The sequence below is a fragment of the Eutrigla gurnardus genome, assembly GCF_963514095.1.
Source record: "Eutrigla gurnardus genome assembly, chromosome: 22".
Lineage (NCBI taxonomy): Eukaryota > Metazoa > Chordata > Actinopteri > Perciformes > Triglidae > Eutrigla > Eutrigla gurnardus.
In genome coordinates this window covers 17,544,581-17,571,321 of record NC_139933.1, presented here as the reverse complement: position 1 = coordinate 17,571,321, position 26,741 = coordinate 17,544,581, and the positions used below count along the sequence as shown (strand labels likewise).

Here is a 26,741-nt window from a genome sequence, read left to right as displayed (position 1 = left end):
GAGATGGGAGTCGTCCGTTGCAATATCACAGCGCAGGGGCCGCATTATTTAACCCAGGAGAAAAAAGAGAAAAACCTAAGTGGTCTCCAATGTAACGGCGCCTTGCTCATTCACTTTGGGTAATTGGTTGTAATCAGAGGGCGACGGTGCACATCAGCATCTCATTTCTGCTCCTGCTGTCAAGAAAGTTCATAAATCTCCTCAGCGATGTTCATTATTTAAAGGAACAGCGTGTCATATTTCAGGGGGTCTACTGCAATAAATGGAGTATTTTAATAACATATCCTTTGGTGTATTTCTATGTACTTATTTCTACGTAGTCGGTACTAATACTTTCTGTACTTCTTTAGGACTTTTACTTGTAACAGAGTCTACATGGTGTTGTTGGTACTTTTACCCATGTAAAGGATCAGAGTGCTTCTTCCACCACTGACTATTAACACGTTTGAACAAAACTAATGAGCACAGTGTGCAGTGTTTCCCCTGAGGCCCTGGAGTGTTTTTTTCTGCAAATCTTCATTCTGTTTTTAATTGATTGCAGCAACAACTGCCTCCGGTCTGGTCTGCTGGGTGATTTCTCTTGTAGTGATACGTGTTGTCTTTCTCCTTCTCAGCTGGAGGATAATCAAGAAGAGCGTGCATCTGCCTGCTGCTGGGCCTGAAGATACTTGTTAGCAGATTCTTGTGTGTCCCAGGTCTGCGCGTTAGACATGGGAGAGCGGAGATCAGTCCAGCCCCTCCTGCCGCTGCTGCTGCCCCTGACGCTCCTCGCCGGGCCGGCACAGCTGTGGGCGTTCCCTTTCAGCGCGTCCCTGGATCTGGACGTCACTCCCAGGACTACGGTCTTCTCCAAAGGTCAGTTTTCAAACTGTGAGGCAAAGACACTGATTTTGCAACAACACGGTCAGCAGCTTGTGCTGCCTGTTTATGTCTGTCAACACACAGATATGATACATGTATTTTTAGATTCAGTGTTGTCGCTTGCTGTTTTCAAGGATATCGTTATCTACGATGTCCAACGAAAGGACAAACAAATCAGATTAGAAATCGTAGAGAGAAAAGAAGAGAACCCCAGAACCTGCCTGAGATCCTCATGTACAGTGCTATGTGTCTGTACATTAATGGGCTGCAGGCCGAAGTTGCTAACAGATTGTTTTAACTTTTAATGCTGTCAATTTGCTCAAATGTAAACAAATATAGGCTAAAACTTACTGGGCTCAACTGGGTTCAGTGGTGATATTATACATTGTGGTTACGTCCCCCAAAGCATTATGGGAACTGTAGTCGCAGAACATGGCAACATGATTTCCCCTCCAACTGGAAGGAAGACAAAGAATAATAATAGGACTGACAAAAGGCGTTAGTATTGCTGTGTGGGAGAGGAGGGTAGCGGCGCAGCAGCCTTCCAAAGCCTCTCTTCCAGATGCATCCGTGCAAACACACAAGACACTCACCTCACTGTCCTCACTCACCTCCATTTGAAGCTGCTCTCCCTCCTTCTCTCCCTCCCTCCCCTCCTCATTAAAGAAGTGGCACAGTTTTGGAAAGTTGGCCCCGAAGACAGCTCTTCATGCTCGGAGTTATTAATCGCCTCTCTCAAGCCCTGTCCTAGATCACACCGCTCAGCAAACACTTCTAATGAAACAATAGACAGGAAGCCCTTATACAAGAACACCTGAGCACAGTAGACCCGATGAGTGTCCGGGCAAAAAATACATAAATAAAACAAATAGTGCTGATGAGGGGTATTTTGGCACAGAGGGGTGTTTAGGCACATCAGCAGCACCTTGCTCCTTCTACCTCACCACCGGCTCACCTTTCCCCCTCCCTCTCTCCCTTCTCGCCGCTCGTCACTGCGGCAGCGGCGCCCACTGCGGCGAGGAGGGAACGCCAGCCACGGTGGACTGCTCTTACCGGCCCTCTCCTCATCCCTCAGTCCTCGGAGGATGGGTATTATTAGAGGACGAGTGAAGTGAACGGGGCCCGCTCCATCGCCAGCTGAGCTCTCAGGTGCAATGTCATAAGAGCTGTTCAGAGCTGAGGCAGTGTGAGATGAGGCTCTGACGATGGAGGATTCGCTGCTTGAATCACAATCACTCAGACAGAGATGAGAACATTGAGGAGAAGTTTTTTGGTTGGTTTCTTGCTGCTTTACTGCATCTTATTTTAGAGGAGTTGTTGCCAAAGTTAATATTTAGATTGCTGGAGAGAGCAGGAATCGTGTGAGTATTCTGCCTTCAAGTTTTGCTTCATGATGAACCCTAAAAAATACACAAATACTGAGACAAGAACTATTGCTTACTGCAACCAGTTGGAGCAGTGAACCCATATCGTATCAGTTGTTATCAACCAAACGAAGAGCACTCACTTGATCAGCTCTGAAGTGTCCATTAGATGGACCTGCATATAAATGCAGGTCCATTAGATGGGGCAGCACGGATGATTCATTAAGCCTCGTTAAGTACGTTTCTCAGTGCATCATAGACAGAACCTCCTCCCAATTGTCCCGCCCCTGGCTTTTTATTTACACATCTCCGACTCTTCCCCTGGATTATAAATCATACATTCTCTGGTGCACTTCACCGCAGTCGGCCTCTCATCGCACATTTTATTTTTCTCTCTGCCCTCGTAGAAAGTTGTCCTTGACCCACTTTTCTAATCATCGGGGGAGTGTGTGAGAGAGGGCAGGATGTGCATGTGTGTGTGTGTGTGTGTGTGTGTGTGTGTGTGTGTTGGACGAGGGCTGTTTGGGCACGCATGTAGTCACATCATGTAAATTCTGCACCCGCTGTCACTTTCCCTGCGGCGACACTTGTCACTTTGGGGGAGGTGGGAGAGCTCCAGCTCATAAAGAAGACATGCCTGCCTGCATGAGCGTATGGAAAGAGGGATGGACGTTGTACGTGGGCGTCTCTATCGATGGGGGACTCCATCGGTAGAGGCGCTTGTCCGCTTGTTAATTTGCAGCATGCTTTACAGATGGCTGCGTGAGTAGGAGTACAAGGATGCGGCTGTGTCGCAGTGGAGCTCAGATTTTTAAGAATGAAAAGACGCCTTTAAATGAATGAATAAGAAAGGATCCTGCATTGTGTAACCTAATGTTTTGTAAATGAACATACGACTTTTCAGTGGTGGTGTCCGTGAAGTATTCCATCCATCATGTAAAGCTGCACTATTCAATTGACCCTGTGCTAGGTCCTGCCCCTTGAATGCAAATGCTGGCCAATCATATCGTAGCATCGGCCAGCAACGACAACTATCTGGCTTTTCTCCACAGACTCATGCGGACGTTGCAGATTTTCTTAATTTTCATTCTGTTCTGTTTTCCCCATGAATTAGATTAATATGTATGCGGGCAGTGCAGTTAGTGACAGTGTGGGCTCCATGGTAACTCTGGCAGCTTGACTTAGAAGCAGTGAGGAGGCGGACCTTAGCAAAGGGTCAATTTCAGTCTTGTTTAGCTAGTGTACCTAACTGCAGAGTAATCTCCATCTGGGCCGGCTACATGTCAGTGTGTGATGAGCTGCTGCAGACGAGGTCTTCATACGACCAAAACAAAAAGGTTGAATATGGATGTAGCTTTAACAGGCCAACGCCACGACATCTTGTTTATTTCTCCCGGCGGTGAGATTAATGCTCGACTGTGTTCTGAACTCTGCTGGTCCCCCGTCGGGGGTTCCTGCTGTGGCTCCCTCCACACACCTGAAGTAATGCAGCTGTGAAATATTGATGCACTGTAACTTGTCTGCTGCTGCCACGACAAGAGCTGAGAAGGCAAAAGAGGTCAAACATTTCATTATTGTGGTGGTATAATAATAAAACATGACATTTTCCTCATCCAGTGTTATAATTGCAGTCTATTATCATCTTCGTCTGTTTTGAATGCATACAAATTAATGGTTTACTCACTTTACCAGCTGCTGCTTTGAATGAAGCTGTTTAATCTCGGTGTGACATCGCTGTTACGTCTTTTTTTTTTTTTTTTCCTTTTTTCCTTTTTTCTTCTCTGTGGTGACGTTGCATGCTTCGGACTCTTAAATCCTCCGATGATACTTTGACCTCACTCTGCGCCGGCGTAGCGCTCACATGTGAATCTGACAGCATCTCAATGGTGATTCGCTGATCGCATCCAGCGAGACCTGGAACAACACAGGGTTTGGCTTTCTTTTCTGAAAAGATGAAAGTCTTAGCTGTCTTTCATCTCCTTCTGCAGTCTCTCCCTGGTTCCACAAAGTCCTGCGAGCGCGAGAGTTTTGGATCTGACACAAGCTGTGAAAAGAAGGTATTGTGTCTGTTATTGCAAGACGACGGGGTAAACACAGAAGAGCTGAGTGCACACAAGGAAGTTGTTGCTCGATTTAACGCTGAAATGCTTGGAACTCTCATTTTAAAAGGTTTGTTTGGGGCGTAAAGTATGTGTTGGGTGGCCCTTCCTCCGCCTTCTTCCAGCCCCCCCTTGTTCAGACCACACCTGTCCTCCAACCCGGCCTTCATTTCCATCTCAACTACTCTCCTGTAAACATGTTGGGACTGAATCTTGCAAGGTTGCGATTGCGGTGACACAATCTGTCGACAGACCGACAAACAGAAGGTGAAAACACATTAGTGAAATGGCGTAGCTGGAATATATGGGAGAATAATTTGACCCCATCCAGAATGGAGGAGAACCAAATGGACGATAGAGCCGGCGGTTCAGTTCACACTCGACCTGTAAACAGCTTTTGCAGGATCCACCGTTCTTGAGGAAAGCTGTTGCCAGGGACGACTGTGGATTATACGGCGTAACATATTTTGAAACAATTTCTTTCTGAATATCTACTCACCTCCAAACTTACTTTTATATCTCAATATCTGCACAGATAAAACCAGATCTATCTGCATGGCACAGAAAGGAAAGTTAGAAATTATGTTGTTGTTGTTTTGGTGAACTGAACCTTTAAGGTAAAGTTTCACTTTTCTTTTATACGTTCATTGCGTAAAACACTTCACTGGTTGCCTGGCTGGTGTAGTTGCCGTTTCTTAATCAGTACACAATGATGCTTTTTTGTTTGTCTTTTCTTTTTGTTCTGTTTTGTTGGTTTGCTTGTGCTCGTCATGGTAACGATGTTCTTAACGGTGGACTACGCGACGATGGGAAATAACAGACTAAGTGCCGCTCTGCTTTGCTTTTCTTTGCCTCCTATTTTCCGGATATCAGTGCTCCCAGTTGTGTGTTATTTCTTACATAACATGTCGTCATGTCCATCGACTCTCGAGGCCGCTAAAGAAGTGAAGATGTGCTTATATAATGTGGACAGAGTTGACGACAACTGACAGTTCTGACACTGTCCAACGAAGTTAAGTCAGGCTTTCCTTCCAGCATTTGTACCCAAATCTTTTTTCGTAAGCGTGTGTGTGTGTGTGTGTGTGTGTGTGTGTGTGTGTGTGTGTGTGTCACATGGCCTCTATGGTGAGTCTAGTGATCAGTGAGTCACACAGGAAGTCACACACACTCACAGTATGACTGTGGTACACACACACACACACACAGTGGATTTACTATCATCTTGGATCCCACATGGAGGATTACAAATATGTCTGAGCATGAGTGCTCACATTCTGGACGTGCCACCTGTGATGGCTCAGCGCTGAGACACACTCTCTTTGACAAACACAACACACACTCCTCAGATCTTCTGAGTCACTGAGAGAAACGTCTTCACTCTTTTTCACAAGACAGATGAAGGGTGAAATAAGTGTGAAGTGTGTGTGTGTGTGTGTGTGTGTGTGTGTGTGGGGGTGTGTGTGTGTGTGTGTTCTCACTGGAAAATCTGACAGATGTTTCTGAGGGGCGGCTGCTTTGACCTCTTCCACTCATTGAACCATGTACTCTGAACATTTACACAAACAGGTTAGCACACACACACACACACACACACACACACACACACACACACACACAGACACGTGCATACAGGACGACAACAGTAAATAGAAACCGGCCAGCAGGCTGAGAGGCTTCTGGCACACCTCAGCGCTCTGTTGACTTTCCTCATTGATTTTGCAGCAAAGCACAGGGTAGTGTGTGTGTGTGTGTGTGTGTGTGTGTGTGTGTGTGTGTGTGTGTGTGTGTGTGTGTGTGTGTGTGTGTGTGTGCATGCAAAACAATGGCTTCAGGGAACATCAGGTCACCATCAACATGCGTCTATGACTTTTATATTCATGGCCATGCTAATGTGATAACACTGTTGAAACAGAAATCTTTAAAGCCGCACTCATCAATATCAATGAACATGTTCCAGTTCACCTTCATGAACTGGAACACTGTGGAAGAGTGAACTTTATAAGACAGTCAACTCCCACAACGGACAACGCTACGGTAGCGACCTGTCAATCAGCAGGTAGCCCCGCCCCTAAAGCATCCCCTGCTTTCTGGTCTGGTGGACTCTAAATGGACCATGATGTACTAAATGAACATCATGCTGGAGTGAAGAAGACATGAAACTAGAGACTGAGAAACTCATGTTTACTATTAGATAATGCAAGTTTAAGGCACTGGCTTCACTTTTCAGAAACAGAGGTTGCTGCCTGACTTAACTACAGCAAGGTAGTAATTTCAACCCAAACAACAATGATTCCTTATCGCCTTGGTTATACTACCAAACGGAGGCGTTCAAGGACACCAAGGAAGCGTAGTAATTCTATTTCAGCTGTCCACTTGGAAGACGGGTTTCTACATTAGTTGTCCACAGAGATACATGAGCACAGCTTTGATTGCAGACAGTCGATACTGTGGTCTGTGGTTCAGACCAAAGTTTCTGTTCCTGTGTGTGTTGTCACCAAAGATTGAGGAGACGTCAGGTGTTCGACAATGTGCCAACTAGTCGGCGTTGCTCTGCATTAACAAACAACACGCCGGTCTGAGACCAAGGTCGCTGTGCCTCTGCTGCCTCCGGGGCCCGGGGTCATTTTTGACGTCACCATTGTCCTTCTCATCAGCACTGTGCTTGTTATATCATGCAGACACTATTTTTATAAGATAGAAACCAAGGCTTTCTCTCTCTCTCTCTCTCTCTCTCTCTCTCTCTCTCTCTCTCGGATGACTCACGAGCAGTGGGCTCTTTGTGTTGCCTTGGGCTGCCATTGCGTTTGCATAACCCTCGCTGTAAACGTGATTTTGGATACGCAGTGTTGTTTGCTTGCTTTTGTCCTCTTTGTTGCTTATTAATAAATATACCCCTGAAAAGATTACAGTGTGCACTTTGCGTGTGTGTGTGTGTGTGTGTGTGTGGTGGAGAGGGTGCCCTGCTGCGTGACTCCTGCATCCTTCCTGTCAGAGCCCCCCCCGGCGTGTCCTGACCTTTGGCTGCGTTGGAGGAGCTGCTTATTGCTCAGTCACATCTGACTGGAGTATGAGGAATAATGGGTGATGGTCACATAGTCTAGAGGACCCAATTGCAGTCGCAGGCAAAGAGGTAGGTGGAACAATGGTTAATGGCAAATACATGTACAAAAGGCAGGCAACAGAGGAAAATCCACTTCAGCTCAGGAACACCCGGTTCAGACGTGGTAAACACAGATACACAGAGAAAACACACGGACTAAATACACAAGGGACTGAACGGGAAACAAGACACAAGTAAGACAGGAAAGTTGGGACAGAAACTACAAAATAACAGAGGAAATCAAAAACTCAAAAACCCCAAATCATCTTATTTGTCGGTTCACAAGTCTAATTATCATAGTTTTGGCGGTCACTTCTATCAATTACCATGTTAACTTTCTAGTAGGGATGATTTATGAAGTGATTAAATTATGAAAAGTCGAATAGTTATCCGACCATCGTCTTGTCTTAAAGGGACAGCGTCTATGATTCAGTCAAGATCAATCAAAGTATTGTCTTGTTTACTTGGTCTCCGATTACAAGTTGTAATAAAGTGAAAGCAACCATTGACATTGCTTTAATAACACGCTCATACAACACAGTGGAGCTTCAACTATTAGCATTAAGTCATAGTTATTTAATTCAACATAATATATGTTTTTTTTTTCTTAAAGATTAGACTTTTATTTTTTAAATTGTTGAACTTTTTGACAGGGTTTTCTCCGGCAGTAGCAAGTGCAATTCTTCCCAGTTGTCATGCAGATCATCAGTGTGACGTGAGCGACAGAGCAGTATAATAATAACCTTATATTGACCGGGGAGAGGGAACCCTGTGGTTGTCTGCCTGTCGGTGATAGAACAATCAGAAAAAGGGGCTGGCGGGAAGGACGGTGTGCGGTAAGAGGCTGCCGTCTGCCTCCTCGTCATCGCCCATTGTGGCCATGTGACAGTTAAGCAAACAGCCAGTCATGTGAGGCTCCCTAACCACATGTGATGTTTAGGAAACTATACAGTTGCATCATGTCGTGTTAAGATCAGGACACGGCATCCTTGTTGTCACCCTCCTTGTCGTCATGGTTGCTATATATTTTGTGAGGGCAGTAAAAGATTTAGTAGTTGAGATAGTAGAAGTGAGTCAAAGCCCTTGAAGTGTGTTTGTCCTCTTGGATCTTTGTTTTGCATAAACAGCGATTCCAGTCTCACTTTGGGATCATCCTTTAACTGGTTTGACAGCATTTCCTGAACTAGCTCATTTTTGGCAACTGTGCTGCATGTCATGAAACTATAACTATCAGACTTTTTTCCTGCATTAAACCTGTATTTGTATATCTTGAATGTATAGTAACATTTGCATGGATATGTGGACTTTTCTTTACTGCAGTATCTCATAGGGATGGATAGTTTCCCTCAGCCAGTTTTTAATAGTTCCTGGTTCCACACATCATTATAAGTGTGCTGGTTGTATTGATTAGTACACAGCCTGTGAAAGCAACCTTGTCTGTGTTTTGGGGATGTTGAGTATTGCTAAATAACACTGAGGAGCAGTGTTGTAGTACTCGAGACTGAATCAATTTCGAAGGTCTGGTTTCGGTATTGACCGCAGTTTTATTCACTGGATTGGACCGTATTTTATTCCAAGACCACAGCTGTGGGGATATTTTATTGCTCGTAGAAAACAAAGGAACGTTCCCACATATAAGCATTTTGATCCATTTATCAAGACATTTCTCATGGTATACTTCCATACACACAGGAAATATACACAGCAATAAAGGACAGCGGTGAATGAAGAGGAATCTCTGCTTGTTTTTTCCGTGGGAATGTGGGTCTTTCAGATCTATTTGAGGCGTTTCTATGGTTCGTATGTTCTACATTTCATCGTAAGTGTGTCATGCACCGTGGGACCCGTGCTGGTCTTGGTCTCGTCTCCGTCTCAACACACTCTGCTCTTGATCAGTTTAGGTGGTCTTGACTACAACACTGGGAGGAGGGTTTTCCAATATTTGGTCAGATAATTTAAAAATAATTATGGCATTTATAGTGTATATTTTGAGATGTGAATAAATGCAGGAATTTTCACGTTTCAACATTTTCCAAATTTTAAAGTTAAATGCATCAATGCACTTTGACCAAGTAAGGAGTCTACATCTAAACACAAGTGTGTGCGCTAGTAAAGAAATTATTCAAATAAAAATTAGTCACACCTAAAAAGCATGTTTAACGAGACAAGCTCCGTGTTTGCCATCATCCCTGCAGGCCCCGCCCACTGCCCTGGAGCACTGTTTCTTCCATAGGGAGAGAGGGCGAAGTCACACATGCACACATCGCAGTGTCGATACTGAAACAATGCACCGTGCAGCCCGGGCGCGTATTGCTCTCATTTGCTGTTTCCTCTAACTTGACCCTGATCCAATTCAATAACTTTAAAATAACAAATATGTGAGACGTCAGCTTGCATTGCTGGCCTATCGTGTATACGTCCAGCAGATGATGCCCTGATCCTTGCTGCACTTACCCGTCTCGCTCCGATACAACGAACAGGACCTCCAACCGCAGGAAATCGATCGGTGGGGGACAAATATAGGTTGTCTTATTACTGGGACACGCTGCCATCGGGTTCACGACAGAAGGAGAAAGAGGAAGGAAGGAAGAGAGGTGATGTGCCCATCTGCTCTCTGCTGACTCTTATTCCTCAGTGTAACACTTTCGATACCTTTCCCCTGGTTCTTTCTGCATGTGTCGGATTTATTCACGCATACGTGAATCTCCCACTTGCATCTGACTTTTGGTGACAAAGTCAGTCAGTCGAAGTTCTGTAGACCTGCAGAGCAATGCCCTCCTTTTTTATTGTCTCACAGCAGCCGGCCACCAATTCATTTATTTTGTAATGGATTAATAATCTTGTTTATCAGCTCACTCCATTTACCAACCCCCCCCCCCCACACACACACACACACACACACACACACACACACACACACACTGGTGACGCTGTGGCATTTACGGCTGATGGGGTTTGGCATTACTGGGGCACGATTCCTGCTGAATGCCCTAAAATTCACCTCCCCTGCGCCCCCATCCCGACACTCTCCACAGTCCCCTCAGCAATCACTCCAGAGACCCCCATCCCCCCTCCTCCTCCTCCTCCACCACCACCTCCCAGATCCACTATCCAGTCACGCTAAGCACGTTCACTTGGGTTGTGTGGAATTCAAGATCGATGGTTTCGTACCAAACTACTCATCCATCTATCGTCTACCGCTAATCCTGTATTCAAGGTCGCGGGGGTCACAGGGCTGACATGTAGAGACAGACAGGTAACCAGTCTATCACAGGGCTGACATGTAGAGACAGACAGGTAACCAGTCTATCACAGGGCCGACATGTAGAGACAGACAGGTAACCAGTCTATCACAGGGCTGACATGTAGAGACAGACAGGTAAACAGTCTATCACAGGGCTGACATGTAGAGACAGACAGGTAACCAGTACAGACAGGTCACCAGTCTATCACAGGGCTGACATGTAGAGACAGACAGGTAACCAGTCTATCACAGGGCCGACATGTAGAGACAGACAGGTAAACAGTCTATCACAGGGAGACATGTAGAGACAGACAGGTAACCAGTCTATCACAGGGAGACATGTAGAGACAGACAGGTAACCAGTCTATCACAGGGAGACATGTAGAGACAGACAGGTAACCAGTCTATCACAGGGAGACATGTAGAGACAGACAGGTAAGCAGTCTATCACAGGGAGACATGTAGAGACAGACAGGTAACCAGTCTATCACAGGGAGACATGTAGAGACAGACAGGTAAGCAGTCTAACCCGGGACCCTCTTGCTGTGAGGCGACAGTGCTACCCACTACACCACCATGAAGCCCCCAAACTACTCTTACAGTCTGTAGAAAAAAACCCAGACACATGGCTCTGTCCATTCCCAAAAAAGAAACCCTTGTTGTCGTATACATATATTCACAGGTCTGCTGGGCAGCGCCAGTTTCGCCGGCTCTTCCCAGAACTGCAGCACCCTCCTGCTGGAGGAGGAGGCCGGGCTGCTGTACGTGGGAGGCAGAGGAGCCCTGCACGCACTCAACACCTCCAACATCTCCACCGCTGCAAAGCCCGCGGTGAGTGTCCACAGATCACCACACCAGTCTCCTCCCGTTTCAGTCAGTGTTGAAGGAGCACAAACTAATAATAGTCTTAAGCAGATTGAGCAAATCCCGTTGTGTTGCTCCAATTTTATGGATATTGGATTAAGTGCACCAGACTTTTTATTCAAGGGTGGCTGAACAGAGTCGGAACTCAGTGACGCAGCCAGAAAATAACCGTTCCATCTCTTTTCTCTCTTCCTGTTTATCACACACACACACACACATGTTTGTTTTTTTCCTGTTCATCACCTCCTTCTCTGGCCATAGATCTTATTTATCATTCTACATTTGCCTCTCTGTTTATTGAGCTTACTGAGTCATTGTTATTTCCTCCCTATTGTTTACAGATTGATTGGGAAGCTTCCCCCGAACAGAAGAAGCAGTGTCTAAACAAAGGCAGAGACAATCAGGTACACGCCTGCAGCTTGATATTTTTAATTTTAATTGTTATAAAACTCTTTATTTATTGAGTTATTAATGGAGAATGTCAATGAACCACTTCCGCTTTGTAAGTGCAGCAGCAAGTGGATAATCCTTTTAATCCACTTTTCCTTAAAAAAAGAAAATCCGGCTGGCTGGATATTTGGATGGAATCGCTGGTGTAGGTGAAGTGGATCTGTGTTCTCTCCGGCTCTTGCTTATCGTGTTTTCCTGTGTTTCCCTGCAGACAGAGTGTTACAATCACGTCCGCTTTCTGCAGCGATTCAACGAGACTCACCTGTATGTCTGTGGGACGAACGCCTTCAGACCTCTCTGTGCCTACATAGTAAGGGGCTTACGTGGTTTCATTTCAGGACAATTTATGAGTAGACCAGAACTTAAATGATGATTCCTTTTCTTTTTCTTTCTGTAAGGACACAGAGCGGTTCAGCTTCTCCCACGGCTTCGAAGAGGGCAGAGACAGGTGTCCATATGACCCAGCAAAGGGATACACTGGCCTCCTCATAGGTGGGTCTCCAAATTTACATTAAAATAATGATCATAATAATAACATTAATTATAACACATTATAAAGCATGTTACAATGACTTTTAAGGTCAAGTATCAACTTTCTGGTCGCACAGGATCATAGTGCATTATTGTTAGAATCACTATTATAACCCATTATAGTGAGTGTTAGGATGCATTATAATGGGATTTGAAATTTTAAGTGGTATTTGTTTGCTTTGAGTTAAGTGAAAAAAATCCTTAAATATGATGATTTAAGCGTCTGCTAAATGCCCTAAATGTAAAATGTAAATGATAAACAAACTGCAGTGTTGCATTGAACCTGTTGTATATAAAAACAGCGTATTGGTGTCGTTAAAGCAGCATGCTGGAAAAAGCCGAAACCAAAGCTCCCAGACGCCATTAGCCTAAAGAGGAAATGTTTTTAATCCTATCAAGGTTAACCTTTTGAAGAGGGGCTCGGTGCCCACTCAGACAAGACTAAGAGCCTGTACTTATGCTAGCTGCTGCGGGAAAATGCTAACGTCATTACAGTGAGTGTCCGTGAAGACTCGGCATCCAGGTCACGGCGCCTCCAGAGGGGCCGAGTGACAATCCGACTTGCTTTCGATGCACACATGGACAAATGTAACGTGCTGACGTTTAGAGGACAGAATGTTTCCCATGTTTACCGTTTAGATTTTAGCCTGTCAGCATCGCTAACATTTGCTAATCAGCGCTAAAGTACAGCCGAGGCCGATGGGATTGATTCGTTTGCATGTATTTGCCATGGATGTAAAAAAGCACTTTTGCACCGTTTGCATTTCCATCTGATTTACTGACGTGCACCTTTCTTTGTGTGGCTCAGACGGTGAGATGTTCACGGCCTCTCAGTACGAGTTCCGCAGCTCCGCAGACGTGCGCAGGAACTTCCCCTTTCCCACGCTCAGGACGGAGGAGGCGCCCACCCGGTGGCTTCTGGGTAAACACGAACACACGCACGTCACAAAGAAGATTCAATACGTGGAGTAATGAGCGACTAAGGGCGTGTTCAGACCTAGCTCGTTGTTCCGCAGCAGCTGACACACCACGTTTAGCTCAGGTTTAGCTAGCAGTCTTCATGAAGCTAGCATCGTGTCTACACGCTGTGGAAAAATGATCCGTTCTCCATTTTCAGGCTGATTTGAACAAGAATGTAATCTCCCTGAATCGGAACAAAGCAAACTAACGACATGTCTGAATACGCCTTTAATCGACCAAAGCTCATTCTCACTTTGAACATGTTTTTCAGTGTGTGACTTCTGATTGGAAATCACACAAAAAAGCACTGCATTGCAGCTAGAACTGGCTTAGATGTGGCAATTCAATCATACTTAAAAGCTCCATCTTTGGTTTCCAAGGAGACACTACCAATGCTACTAGTCTGGTCTGTGTTTGGACATGTGGATCTGAGTGTGTGTGTGTGTGTGTGTGTGTGTGTATGTGTGTGTACATATACAGAGGCAGATTTCGTGGGCTCAGTGCTGATGAAGGAGAGCGTCAACAGCTCCATCGGCGACGATGACAAGATTTACTTCTTCTTCACGGAGCGGAGCCAGGAGCAGATCGCCTACCCGAGCCAGACCAAGGTGTCCCGGGTCGCCCGGGTCTGCAAGGTCAGCGAGAGCAACCGACCCCCTGTGCTGTTAACCATAATCGAGTCTGTGGTTTCGCTGATTTTGGAAAGTTAATCCTGAAGAAACAGACAAAAAAAACTCACGGAACAGATTTAGTGCCTGCAAGGTCGCGGGAAGAAAGGTTTGAAAGAAGGAGGAGAAAAGTTATTCAAAGTGCAAAAATACAGCGGGATTATTTAGCGCTTTTACATCGCTGATGCAGAGGGAAGGAAAATGGATTAAGCAGACTTTGATTCTTCTCTCTCAGCTGCTCTTAAGGTTATTTCATCGCTGAATGAACCAGCGGTTGGGTGTCTAATCTCCATTTCTTCCCCGACGGTGGTTCCCTCTGTGCCACTGTTGCCAGGCAAACTACAAGTCTACCAACCTCCACCTCCAATGGCAACCCCTCTCCCTCTCTTCATTGCCATCCTCCTCCTCCTCCTCTTCCTCCCCCCCCCCCCCCTCACCTCATTTCACTTGCGATCAGCATCTCTGGTCTAGACATCATGGCCGGTAACTCTTCTCTTTCTTTCTCCCTGCCGTTTCTTGCATGGTGGTGTAATTACCATCACAGTATGCTGTTGTGCTGACATTTTTCTTTTTCTCAGGGATAAAAAAAAAAGTGTCCAAAAAGAGTCTTGGTGAGCTGGTGAAACTCCATGTTCTCACAAGTAAACCCCCTGCAGCTGCATATCACCTTTTTGTGAGAGTGTGAAGGATTTGCATGGATGTATGAGAGAAAACAAAAGATATGAATTGCTGCATATTTGATTAGCTCTTAACATCCAATCAGGATGGTCCAAACCAACCAATGCAAACTGAGGGCGTCACCGCAGAGTTTTTGTTTTTTTCCCTTCCAAAGATGTATTATTATTATATTTTAAAGCCATTCAGACATGGCTGTGTGTTTTACCAGGATGCTCATTCTGCATTTACTCAGACATGATATTTGGCATCTGGTGCACAACAGGAGTGAGATACAAAAATATTTAGATTACTAATACTTTTTTGCACATTTTGCTCATGCTGAAAATCATTTCTGAACTTTTTTTTTAATCCTGTGTACTCAAACAGTCGACCTCCTCGCGATCCTCTCAGCATCCAAAAGAAATATCATTTCTGGACTCCTCGCCTCCTCTCTGTTCATCGGCGCCGTGCAGTTGTCAGAGCAGCCGAGGGTGTGATAACTCAGTCTGAACTAGGCCACAGCAACATGCAGATGTCGAGCTGGTCCCGGCTCGCCCCCCTGGCAGATCTGCAGACAGACAAAGGCCCTGGCAGTGGCCTCTGGCCTGAAACCAATGAAGACTTGCCATTTTTTTGGGGGCCGCATAACTAGTTGTCTCTCTCCCAGACAGACAGCATCCACTCCCTCTGCAATCATGACCCATTTGAACAGAGAGAGCTGCAAATGGCACGGGGAACGAGGTATTTTCGAGGAACATAAAGAGCCAAAATCGATTCCATTCTGATTATATTTAATATCGGCCATTGTGGAGGTCTATATATCTTCAGCCGGCTCGGGCTCCAACTGTTTCCATCACGTCATCTCGGCTTAATTTCCCCGCAGGCGTCTCTTTACGCTGCTTCACTTCTTTGCTTGGATTCACGTCACGGCAGCCCGATGACCCGGACACAGCTTTGATTGGCGTAGATTGTAATCTATCAGTGCATCCTTTTAGCTCCTTCCACAATAATAACCTGCTATCTATAAGAAACTTGGTGGCATCCATCTTTACTTCTCTGCGAACACTAACACCTCCTGGGTTTTATTCTGAGAAAAGAAGCATTTGTCTGCAGTCCCCCCCCCCCCCCCCCTCTCTGCTTTTCACTTTCTACTGAGCTATTGTCGGCACTTCTTAATGCAGGCATTTTTTTGTTTTCCATATTCATTTGGTATTTCAAGCTACTTTGCCTTGTTTTGTTGTGCGTGGGAGGCCGAGGCACGCCGCAGGGTTTTTGATGAACGACAGACGTCTGCCAAAGACATAAACGAAGAAAGATGAAGCGCTATAATTCTAATAAAGAGAAAAGTAGTCTCTGTCTCTCCCCGTCTTCTAAATAAGGTGTGCTAAATGACTCTTTCAGGCTGAGATCTCTTGCTGCTTCGCCTCCCTGTGCTGCCGAAATGCAATTACGGCCGATGTGCTAAAGCTGGCACTAACATTCAGCTCCGGTTTCTCTCCTCACTCCCCTCTGTATGTGTGTACTATTATGCCTACAGGATGATTTCCTGACAATTATAGCTTGTTTCAGTGTCATTACCATCACAGTTTAGTGGCTGTAGATCATGTAGGAGAGCGAGAGTGACTTTATTCAATCATCCCTGCATTCACGTGTGGTCTCCTCCCGTGTGCAGAATGACTGGGGGGGCCAGAGGACCCTGCAGAGGAAGTGGACCTCCTTCCTCAAAGCCAGAATGGTGTGTTCGGTCCCAGAATATGAGCTGCACCTCAACATCCTGCGCAGCGTGTTCGTCCTGCAGGGCCGTGACGCTCAAAGCAGCATTTTGTACGGCGTCTTCGGCCTGGAATGGTAAGAGTCGACATCGAATCCTGCTTCTATTACGGCCTTTTTCTCATTGAAGTAGCTTTAAGGTTTGAAAAAAATCATGTTTTTCTGGCACTATCTTTGTATTAAACCCAACACAATTATAATGATGTACTTAAACAGTAGGTATGTGATGTCTGAAGGAGTCTGCCAGAGATGTGGTTTAATCTCTCTTTACATATATCATCAACGTTTACCATCACATTACAAATGTACAAAATTTTGAGAAATTTAATTAAATTTAAGCCATAAAATCAAGAAAAAGTGTTTTCTGGTTGCAGCTTCTCCACAGTGGGGATTTGCTGATTTGCTTCTCTGATTTATGTTATTGTATATTTAATATTTTGAGGGGTTTGCGCTGTTGGTTGAACAAAAAACAAATCATCTGCCAGGTGCTATGTCGGGCTTTGAGAACCTAAGAAGGTAATTTTTCCTCTATTCACAACACAACAATTAATCATAAAAAAGCAACACTGATAACGAGGATTGTGAGTTGTTATCGAACAGAAGGAGCTGACGTGACGGTGTCAGAGGACGATGACTGCCGGTAGAACGTCTGGCAGCGATGCGAGTGTGTGTGTGAGTGTGTGTGTGTGTGTATGTGTGTGTGTTTATGCTGATTTGCAGAGTCATGCTGCATAAAACTGTCCCAAGGGTGTTTTGTTCCCGATGGAGAGGATAGCATTGCAACGGGACAGTAACACGATCTCCGCTTTGCTCCCTTTTTTTATTGTGGATATTCAACCTGAGTCACTCTGTCTCCTCGTGTGTCTCCTTTCTTTCTCTCTATCGCGGCGAACACAAACACACACACCTGTGTGAGTCGTCGCCGTCACTACGAGTTAGACTCAAGTGGGAAAAGGTGAGTAAGCCCCTGAGCTAAACAGCTTGCCAGTTTTAAAAGAGGGATTCAGGTTTCACTCGGATCACGTTTTACTCACTTGAATGCTTCTGAAGGCCGAGGTCGGCCCAGGATGGACTTCAGACTGACGCAGGCATTCCAGCCCTCCCCGTCACTGATCTCACCTGTAGGGTTTGAGATTAAGGATCCCCTGCTTTCCCAAACTCACGCTGTCGTTATGTTGCTGGACGAATCTTTTCTTTGTTGCCAAAACCTCAAATGAGGCCCTGCTCTAATCATGACTCACCGGGAGTGGGTGTTGAACAAAATCTGCAAAACAAATATTTCCTGCTGGAGTGGATGATGGGAGCAGCTACAGGAGATAAAGAGGGGAAATGACGCACCTGTCGAGTGACGCCACTGCGGCACGTCTCACCCCCACTTACTGAACAGAGCAGCTTAGTTACGTTGTCGCCTCACGATCAGTGCTTAACATTCAATCTGCTCCCCAGATAATGACCTCTCCAGTATTTATCCAACACTGAATCATTAATCCCGACGGCGTCCTCTGAATGTGTCTTTCAGGAAGAATATCAAAGCGTCTGCTATCTGCCAGTACGCCTTCTCGGACGTGCAGAAGGCTTTCGATGGGCCGTTCATGGAGGTGCAGGACTCCAAGTGGAGGGAGTACACGGGGAAGGTTCCAGAGCCAAGACCTGGATCTGTAAGTGTCATCTATGTGCACCATCATTGTGAGCATTTAATGTCGCCTCTGTGATCAATTCTCCACCTCTGATCTCGCCTGCAGTGTATAACAGACGTGCACAGGTCCCAAGGCATCAACTCGTCCCGAGACCTCCCGGACAGCGTCCTCACGTTCACCAGGAGGCACCCGCTGATGGCCGGCCAGGTGCACCCGACAGGCGTGCGCCCGCTTATGTTCAAGAGGAGCGTCAATTATGTCAAGATAGTCGTGCACAAGGAGCCGGCGCTGGATGGCAACGTCTACACCGTTCTGTTTCTGGGGACCGGTGAGTTGGTTGACAGCAAATCTGGATGGGATCCTCCGCGTGGCAGGCTTGACAAGGCTGGTGTCTTTTCTTAAAGATGACGGGTGGCTGCACAGAGCCGTACACATCGATGGAGAAATGCACATCATAGAAGAGCTGCAGCTGTTTGAGAAAGCCCAGCCCATTGAGAGCATGGTCATATCCTCCACTCTGGTAAGTGTTAACAGCCCATTCATTGCAAATTATAGCCGTTGATAGATCGTTGCATCATGAACTACATCCAATTGGATTGTCATTGTTGTATTACAGTCAGTGGAAATATGGCTATTTATATTTATATTTGGCTACAATTCCAATAATCAGATGGAAAAAGAATGACAACATGCAGGTTCACCAGAAACTCCTTCAGCTCAAACACTAGCAGGGCCTCCAGTAGTCCACCACACACATAACCAGACCTGCAGGTCTTCATCCAGGAGGTGGAGAGCTACGCTCCTGCCAGCAGCACCTCCTCCTCCAATCAGGAGCGAGCTGGGAGCCAACACTGCTGGACCAGGACTGGGGCAGACTGTCAGACCCTGCTGCAGTAAAATGAGGGATTCTGGTGATCGTGAAGACCACCACTTTTGCCCACAGGGACGTCCAATATCAACACACACATCACAAAGTTTCTCATAGCAGCTTTAAGATTCGGTTGTGACGCTAATCTGCAGCGATCAGGCAATCAGAGGTTTCCATCAGTAATTGATGAAAAACACAAAAAACACAGTAAAACACAGTAAACAGATAAAAAACAGCAGATCTTATCTCTTGCCGTGCAGCGGAGCGTCTACGTGGGCTCTCACTCCGGAGTGGTGCAGGTGCCCATGTCCGCCTGTCGGAGGTACACTTCCTGTTACGACTGTGTATTTGCCAGAGATCCGTTCTGTGGCTGGGACGGGAGGGCGTGTGTGGAAATATCTTCACGTGCACAGAGGTGAGGCTTACACACACACACACACCTTTGTAATAACAAATGCACAATGCCAGTGAGGATTGTTTTATAGACGGTAGACTCACATAGATTTGGCAGATTCTCCCTGAATCTCCTCGGCACCCGTTTAAATTTTCAGGTAAAAAACGATTGTGACATTGTTTACTTCGTTAAGATATTAGACTTAAATAAATAATAACAGAATAAATAAATGTCATTCCATCCATATTATTAATATCAGAGCGGTGTACCGTTCAGAGGAAATTATAGCATGATGTTTATTTAATATCATTAGCCCCTCATGAATAAGCACTAAACCTACAAAGAGACATGAATACGTTCTTTTTTTTTGCATTACATGACCTTTATTTCTTTCTTCTGGGCCCGACAGCATTACCGGAGTCTAATTCATTATTCATGCATCTTATTTTCCCTTCCAACAAAAGTTCTATGAAAGCAGGTCTAAGACAATGTAACTCGACCTGGATTTTCTCCCAACAGCTCAGCGGGAGCTTCGTCTGTTTGGAACGATTAGCCCAAAAAAACATTTGAATTTGAAAAACACTCTTCTCTTGCACTTTGAATGAACATTTAGGTCGAGTGTAACTCATCAAAGTTACACTTTCTGCAGATTATTTTGCAGATTAATAATTTAAGAATAATTTTGGTAGCATTTTACTTGATGTCCAATGTTTAAGCATTCAAAGGAAGTATACAAATATATGAAAAAGTGTTTCCTGGAAACATCTATGTATTTTTGCATGAATTATAGAGCAAATAGAGACCGTGTTCCATTGGTAGGACACTTTCATGTGAATGCTGGTGTTACCTGATACAATTCTACAGAATTGGGAGGTTAAAGTTTCCAAAATGTTGTATTTGTGGTCCTGTGATTGGATTCAGCTGGACAGACACATACATGTCAAACAGTGTATATTATAAGGTTACTAACAAAACAATTACATAAACATTTCTCCAGCTCACTCCTGCACTGGGGAGAGTTGGTGCCTCTCGTGGTTCACGCTGCGTGAGCGAGTAGCAGACATCTTAATCTCCATTACGGCAGCAGACACATCGGCCTCTCCGGTGGATTTGTTAGGGGGGAAGCATCGCGTCCGGATAGAGAGCTGCAGTGGGTCACACTTCTCTAGTTTTTACTGCACAATATCCACTCTTTTTACTGGACGTGGTTGAAATAGCAAGATGTGGACAGATGGGGATGTTCTGACAGAATTTTTCTTTACTTTTCTGCACTGAACTGAGTAAAAGGTAAACGTTGGTCATATGGAGGCATTCGTTTTAAATTGAGACTGTTTCATAACCAGTTAAAAAATCCTTTAAAGTCGCAGTCCGTAATATTTTCATCTATTCAATTGTCCTAGTTAGTTCCTATCTATCAGAGAGTGAGTTAAAACAATGGTGGTTGATCATGTGACCACTAATGAAAGTGCTTGTTGCTGCTTTGTCCAGAAATAGGATCTCCGTGTCACTAAACTCCATTCCCACTAAACTCTAAATGAGTTTGATCTTTTTCCGTCAGTCAGCAGCGGTGGTTGGTCTGCAGGTGCAGCTACTCACGGAAGTTTGCTGCGTTTACTTGGAATCGGAAATCTGTAACTTCCAACTGCTGAGTCAGGCTCCCTCTAGTCTAAAGTGTTTGACCGACACAGTCAGGTACATTTCATTACTGCTGACTCACAATGGAGGATCAACAGGCAGAGAAAGAAGACCATTCAACTTCCAGCCCAAGAAAAAGAAACAACAAACTAATGGAAGTGAAGAAGGAAAGTCATCAAGAAGCAAAGTGACGCCAACGAGGGAAAACCACGGAGCTCCTTTCAGTGTGGAGCAGTTGAAGGCATCACGCAGATGAGAGACAGTCACACTGTTGAGGGAGATGAGTCCCAGCGGCTCGCCTGCAGTTCAATCTACCGCCACAGAGGCCGCTAGAAGCAACGCATCTCAAATCTTATGGACTGCTACTGGAACAAAATTAATTTAAAGGTCCCATATTATGAAGTGAAGTTCGGTGTGTCCTGATACCGAACTCCTCTGATGATAGGAGATATCCGAGAGAGGGCGTTCATCACCGAGGGGAAGTTCGGTGTGTCCTGCGGTGAGACAGCAGTGAGATAGCAGTGTTTCACAATGTCGTCACTCAGAGACACACAGATTGCTCTGTTGTTGGATGTACAAATCAACATAAGTGCTTATATTCTGTCCCAGCTACAGAAGAACAGGAGAGACGGTGGTTGCGTTTCATTTTTAATGACAATGTGCCGGCTACGGTCCGTGTTAGCTTGTATGTGTGTGCTAACCACTTCACATGGGACTGCTTCAGTAACGAGGGTCAGTACAAAGCTGGCTTTGCCTCGACACTGACCCTCGTAAAAGGATCTGTCCCAACCATACGGAACCAGCAACTTCACCTGAGACACATAGGCGAGCCATAGCGACACTCCACGTAAACATTGCCGCATGCTACCGCTAGCGTAAGCAGCATCCTCTCCATCTCTCTCCAAGTAGGCGTTGACAGACGGAGCTCATTAGCATTTAAAGGTGCAGACACAGAAACAGCCTGTTCTCAAGAGAGCTCATTTGAGCAACTTTTAGACAGCTGATATTCAGGACCACGGATGGGTCCATTGGGGCAATGCATATCAATGTTGTTGGGCCTCTGACAGCTGTATAATAGGGGACCTTTAATTATAAATAAACTTACAAATGAAGTCCACAAACGCAGGCAAAATCCAGGCTGAAGGGTGATTGGAGGGAGACACAAGGCTGACGAGGCAAATCAGACACAGGTGATACACAGCGAAGGGGAGGGAAAAGTAAAACCACCAAAATAAAAGAGTTGAAACAGACAAAACAAAAGTGACAGAAACTGCAAAATAAGAGGGAATCAACAAAACAAAACCCGAGATCATGACACTCTTTTTTCCTCATTTCATTTCAGGTCCAACCTGACCCAGGATGTCTTGAAAGGGATCAGGGGCTGCAAGGAGAATTCAGGAAATGGTAGTGCACACACACACAACCACACACACACACACACGCTGTACATCCTTTATGTAACATGGGTCGCTTTTCATTTTGAGAAAGCTTAGTACTTTATTTTACCTCCCACGCACGCAGATTATGAGGTGAAAAAAGTCCAGCACTTCTTTGATTCTGCCAGAATCCTCAAGCAGCTATTAAGGCTTTTTATTAAGGTGTACGCTCCATACCCGTCCCCTGGGTCCCAGCGTTCACATTTTAATCAGTTCCTCATCTCGGCGGTCATGCCGGCTGCATTGCAGACCTCACTACGTTTAAAGACACTTATGAAATGTGATGGAAAGTGATACTGAAAGGTTGAGCCACAGCACCTCTGTGACCCGGCCTCTACTTCCTGCTGCACCTTTGTCCTGTTCTCCCCTTTATCTGGCTCTCTCCACCTTATCTCATCTCTTGTTCCATCAGTTGTCCACCGGAGGCGCTCTGTGATGTCGGGTGATGACGTGCTGCTCCAGTGCGAACTCCGCTCCAACTTGGCGACGCCCCGCTGGACGCTAAACGGCAAAGAACTCCAGGGATATGGCCTCAACTCGGGCTACCGCATCGGCACAGACGGCCTCCTCATAATTGGAGCTCGCGCCCAGCAGGGCGGGTCTTATCGCTGCTTTGCTGTGGAGAACAGCGTGTCAGTCCTGATATATCTGTACACGGTCCGGGTGCACACGGACTCGTACTTCCCCGTGGAGCCCACGGCCACGGCCACGACTGACCCCACTACAGTTTCCAGCCCGACTGCCTTCTCCACCAGCAGCCCCACCGAGCAGCCGCTGCCGTCGCCCCCCGCCCCGCTTTCTCCGGGAGCGGAGTTCCAGACCTACAGGCACATGGAGGCCGTGTACATTTCCCTGGTGGCGGTCCTCGGGGGGCTCTGCCTGGTGCTGACTGTGGTGCTGCTTTACGTGAGCTTCTGCACCAGACGGGCGGCTCAGAACCGAAAGTTCTCCCAGCAGGGGCTGCAAGTCCTGGGGGGGTCCGAGAGAAAGAGGAGCTCCCACCTTGAACTCAAAACCATCTCCAGCCACTGCAACGGCCGCCAAGCCCGCCGCTCCATCTCGGTGCCAACCTTCGGGGACATGGGCGACGGCTTCCTCCAGATAGTTCCTGGCGAGGGCCAGTTCTCTCCGTGCAGGACGCCCCCCCCTGCCCCTCCCCTTCCCATGCCGCCTCCGCTGCCCAACATGGACTACGCCAACGGGCTGTCGGCCACTCTGCCCAGCGTGCTGCGGAAGATGAACGGCAACAGCTACGTGCTGCTGAGGCAGGCCGACCACGAGGGCATGTCGCCGCTCTACCACTCCTTCACAGAGGAGCTCAACAGGATCTTGGAGCAGAGGAAACACACACAGCTGGACCTGCAGCCTGACGAGAGCTCCATCTAGGACGACCCCCCTCTCAGTCTTTGCCACTGAGTAATTTATTTGTGACCTGAACTGACTGTCGTATCAAACGCTGCTGTTATTAACCCAGTGTCAGAGTACCTGCAGGTCGTGTCCTCATGTGTCTCCCATGACAAACGGCCCACGATTTCACGTCGACGGTGGCCAAAAACAAACCACAGACTGATATTTAAAAAGGTGGAGCTGTGAAAATGTTTGCCCTGTTACACAAAATGAGAAATAGGGAGCTTGATGATGCGACCTAGACTCTCTGGAGGCTTGTGAAAGATGGTGGTCAAAGGTGCAAACTGGGACACGAAGAAATTATTCAGGCCATGAGGTGATCACGTATTTATGAGAGTGACGATGGGAGTGTTCAGGAAGTGCCATGTACTATTAGCCCCTTAAAGTCATACTCCATAAGTGTTTGGCATTTTGACCTCATAAGTGAATCCAAAACCCAGAAGATAGATTTTTACGTGGAGCATTACTTTAAGAAGCTGTTGCAGTAAACGAGAGCTCAGGTGGAATGACAATTCATACATTTCAATTGATTTTAAAACCCCCTCTTCTCTTCATTTCCTTCTGTTCTCGTGTAGATTTCGATAATTGCATCAGTGCTGCAGCTGTACGGCGGTTTGTTGTGTCAGTGTCGACAGAAACGCCTCCCTGTTTATACCATCCGAGTGAGAAAATGAGATTGACTACCCTGTTGAACACCATTAAATGAGCAGCCAGTTTGTGGTTTGGATTGATTGAATTCGCCTCAGACCACAGACCGGCTTCAGGGCCCAGGAGACTGAGACCAAACCACCACCCACGCTGAAGACACGCTATAAAGAAGATCCTTATTTGCCGTTTTTATATGTCTGCACCTTCGTCAGACTGAATTCCTGATTTCTGTGCCATTATTCAAGATGGATAGATTATGAGACAGCGGACCCCTGGGCCCACCGCCTCTCTTACATGAGCAAGACACATAGACTTTATATTGTTACGCATCTCTATGTGATCATTTATAATTGTTTCTGTGCGTTTCTGCTTTGTCTTGCATCTCTCTGTAGTTGTTTTGGTGTCTTTGTAGTTGTTTCATGTTTCTTTGTGGTCATTATGCATCTCTTCCTGGTCGGTATGTGTCTCTTCTTCCAGTGACATTTTGCAGATGAAAGCCAGGGAGCCCGATCACTAATCCATCCGTGATCCCGACTGTAGCTATTTCAAAGACAGATGAAGACTTTGGGTTCTTTCAAAAGGGTTTTCATCCAGTTCTCAAACATGCCCTCTGCTGTGAGAAAGCTGCTGGTGGTTGAATCAGAGCACAGAAGACCTTCACATGTGCAGCAGGTCTGTAAAGGCCTGCTCGCTGTTTACCCGACATCAGAGCAATGCCAAAACAACACGAGAGCCCGACAGTATTACCTTGACAAGGTGAACGCTAGAATTAAATAGTGAATTTATACCTTAGAAGGACTGAAATGAATCTTTGAGCAGTTTGTAAATGTGTCACGGCCGGTCGTTAATAAAGGTCTGTCTCCAAAGTGTCGACTCGGCTCTTTGCAGTGGCAGCTCCTCGACAGCGGCTCGCGAGCGTGCATTTGTCACAGCGTCGCTGACAGGAACAGCGGTGCTTGGCTCGCCTCCAGCAGGCGAGGACGGGAGCTTCTTGTCAGTTTGCGTAGAGCGTCTCTGCATGTCGAAGCAGACAGAAAACATTTGACCTGAGTGTCCCGGTGCAGCCGTGCAGGAAGCAGATGATGATACAAGGAGGCGGCAGCTATTTTGCACTCGCAGGTTTTCAGTTGTCCTAATTGCCTACCTTGTATATATGCAGACTGACTGGTGGATGAAAATGCTCTCTGATTGAAGGCCTCTTTTTTACACACATTTTCTCACTTTTGTGTGTAGCTGCGTGCAACACCACGATTGTAAGAAAAGGCTGTGGAAAAGTGTACGATTCATAGCTTCTTGTCCTTCTGTGACAGCAGACATCGTTGGCCTTTCAGCCTCGGGGCCCATTCTTTTTTTATTGTTGCTAAGCAACCATTGAATGAGTGTTTCCATTAACTTAACACCAACCGCAGACTGTGCTACCTACTAGTTGATACTACAGTCTAATTTGTGAAAAGAGCTTCATCCGAAATCTCAAGATGCCAACAGCACTAATTACCCTCCTGCTGGTTTCTGTCCGTACCACGGTAACTAGGTTGGTACACTCGTATAGCTCAGGGTATCCAGCAAAAATCATCACGATGAGACAAAAACAGTGTTTTCAAGGCGAGGCGTTCAGGATGCACAAAGTGGAAAACGTGAGCACAAACACGACAAATCCTACTTACTGTGCCTTTAACCTCAACCACAAATAAGGATTTCATTAGACGCCAAGAAAAGCTTTAGATAGGGTGGACTAGGCTCATCGATTTCAAACTCTACTTGTATTCCTCACCATATGCCAGTCCATTAACAATGATGTATTTTCCTCTTGGCCGTGCTGTTGCTCTCATGGATGAATGCGTATCGGGGTGCTGCAGGGATGACATCGATTTTTGTGGGCCAACCAGGAAGTTGGCGTCCCCCTGGTTCCCTCAACAGAAGCTGCTTTTTTTGTGTCCCTTTCACTTGTTTTCATCGCCCTCTTCGTTCCTGCCCCTCTCTCCATCTCCTCACCACTGCGTGACATCATCATTACTCTGTCAGCTCACATTCACACTGCCAGGTTTACAGACGGCCACGATGGCCACCGAATCAATAAGAAGCAGCCTTCCAAGAGCCCTGGAGTTAGTTTGTGAGACTTTACATGCCTTAGTTGGTGAGATAGTTTTC

At 46.1% G+C, this 26,741-nt stretch overlaps 1 protein-coding gene across 1 annotated transcript; it reads left to right on the top strand.

Annotated features, from left to right (window-relative positions):
* Positions 1-680: 680 nt before the first annotated feature.
* sema4gb (sema domain, immunoglobulin domain (Ig), transmembrane domain (TM) and short cytoplasmic domain, (semaphorin) 4Gb) lies at positions 681-25,680 on the top strand. Its single transcript, XM_084039530.1, has 14 exons — positions 681-855; positions 11,351-11,499; positions 11,874-11,936; positions 12,194-12,292; positions 12,381-12,474; positions 13,322-13,435; positions 13,954-14,108; positions 16,471-16,646; positions 18,088-18,226; positions 18,311-18,533; positions 18,610-18,725; positions 19,334-19,488; positions 22,445-22,506; positions 22,951-25,680. Exons 1-14 carry the CDS (start codon positions 711-713, stop codon positions 23,922-23,924), a joined length of 2,664 nt encoding a protein of 887 aa, XP_083895656.1. The 5' UTR covers positions 681-710; the 3' UTR covers positions 23,925-25,680.
* Positions 25,681-26,741: the final 1,061 nt, after the last annotated feature.

What these genes read in the sequence shown, in the direction of transcription:
- sema4gb (XM_084039530.1), top strand. Translation starts at nt 711, where the DNA reads ATGGGAGAGCGGAGATCAGTCCAGCCCCTCCTGCCGCTGCTGCTGCCC. An exon ending in GACTACGGTCTTCTCCAAAG is followed by an intron (nt 856 to 11,350) that starts GTCAGTTTTCAA and finishes ATATATTCACAG; the next exon opens with GTCTGCTGGGCAGCGCCAGT. An exon ending in CCACCGCTGCAAAGCCCGCG is followed by an intron (nt 11,500 to 11,873) that starts GTGAGTGTCCAC and finishes TATTGTTTACAG; the next exon opens with ATTGATTGGGAAGCTTCCCC.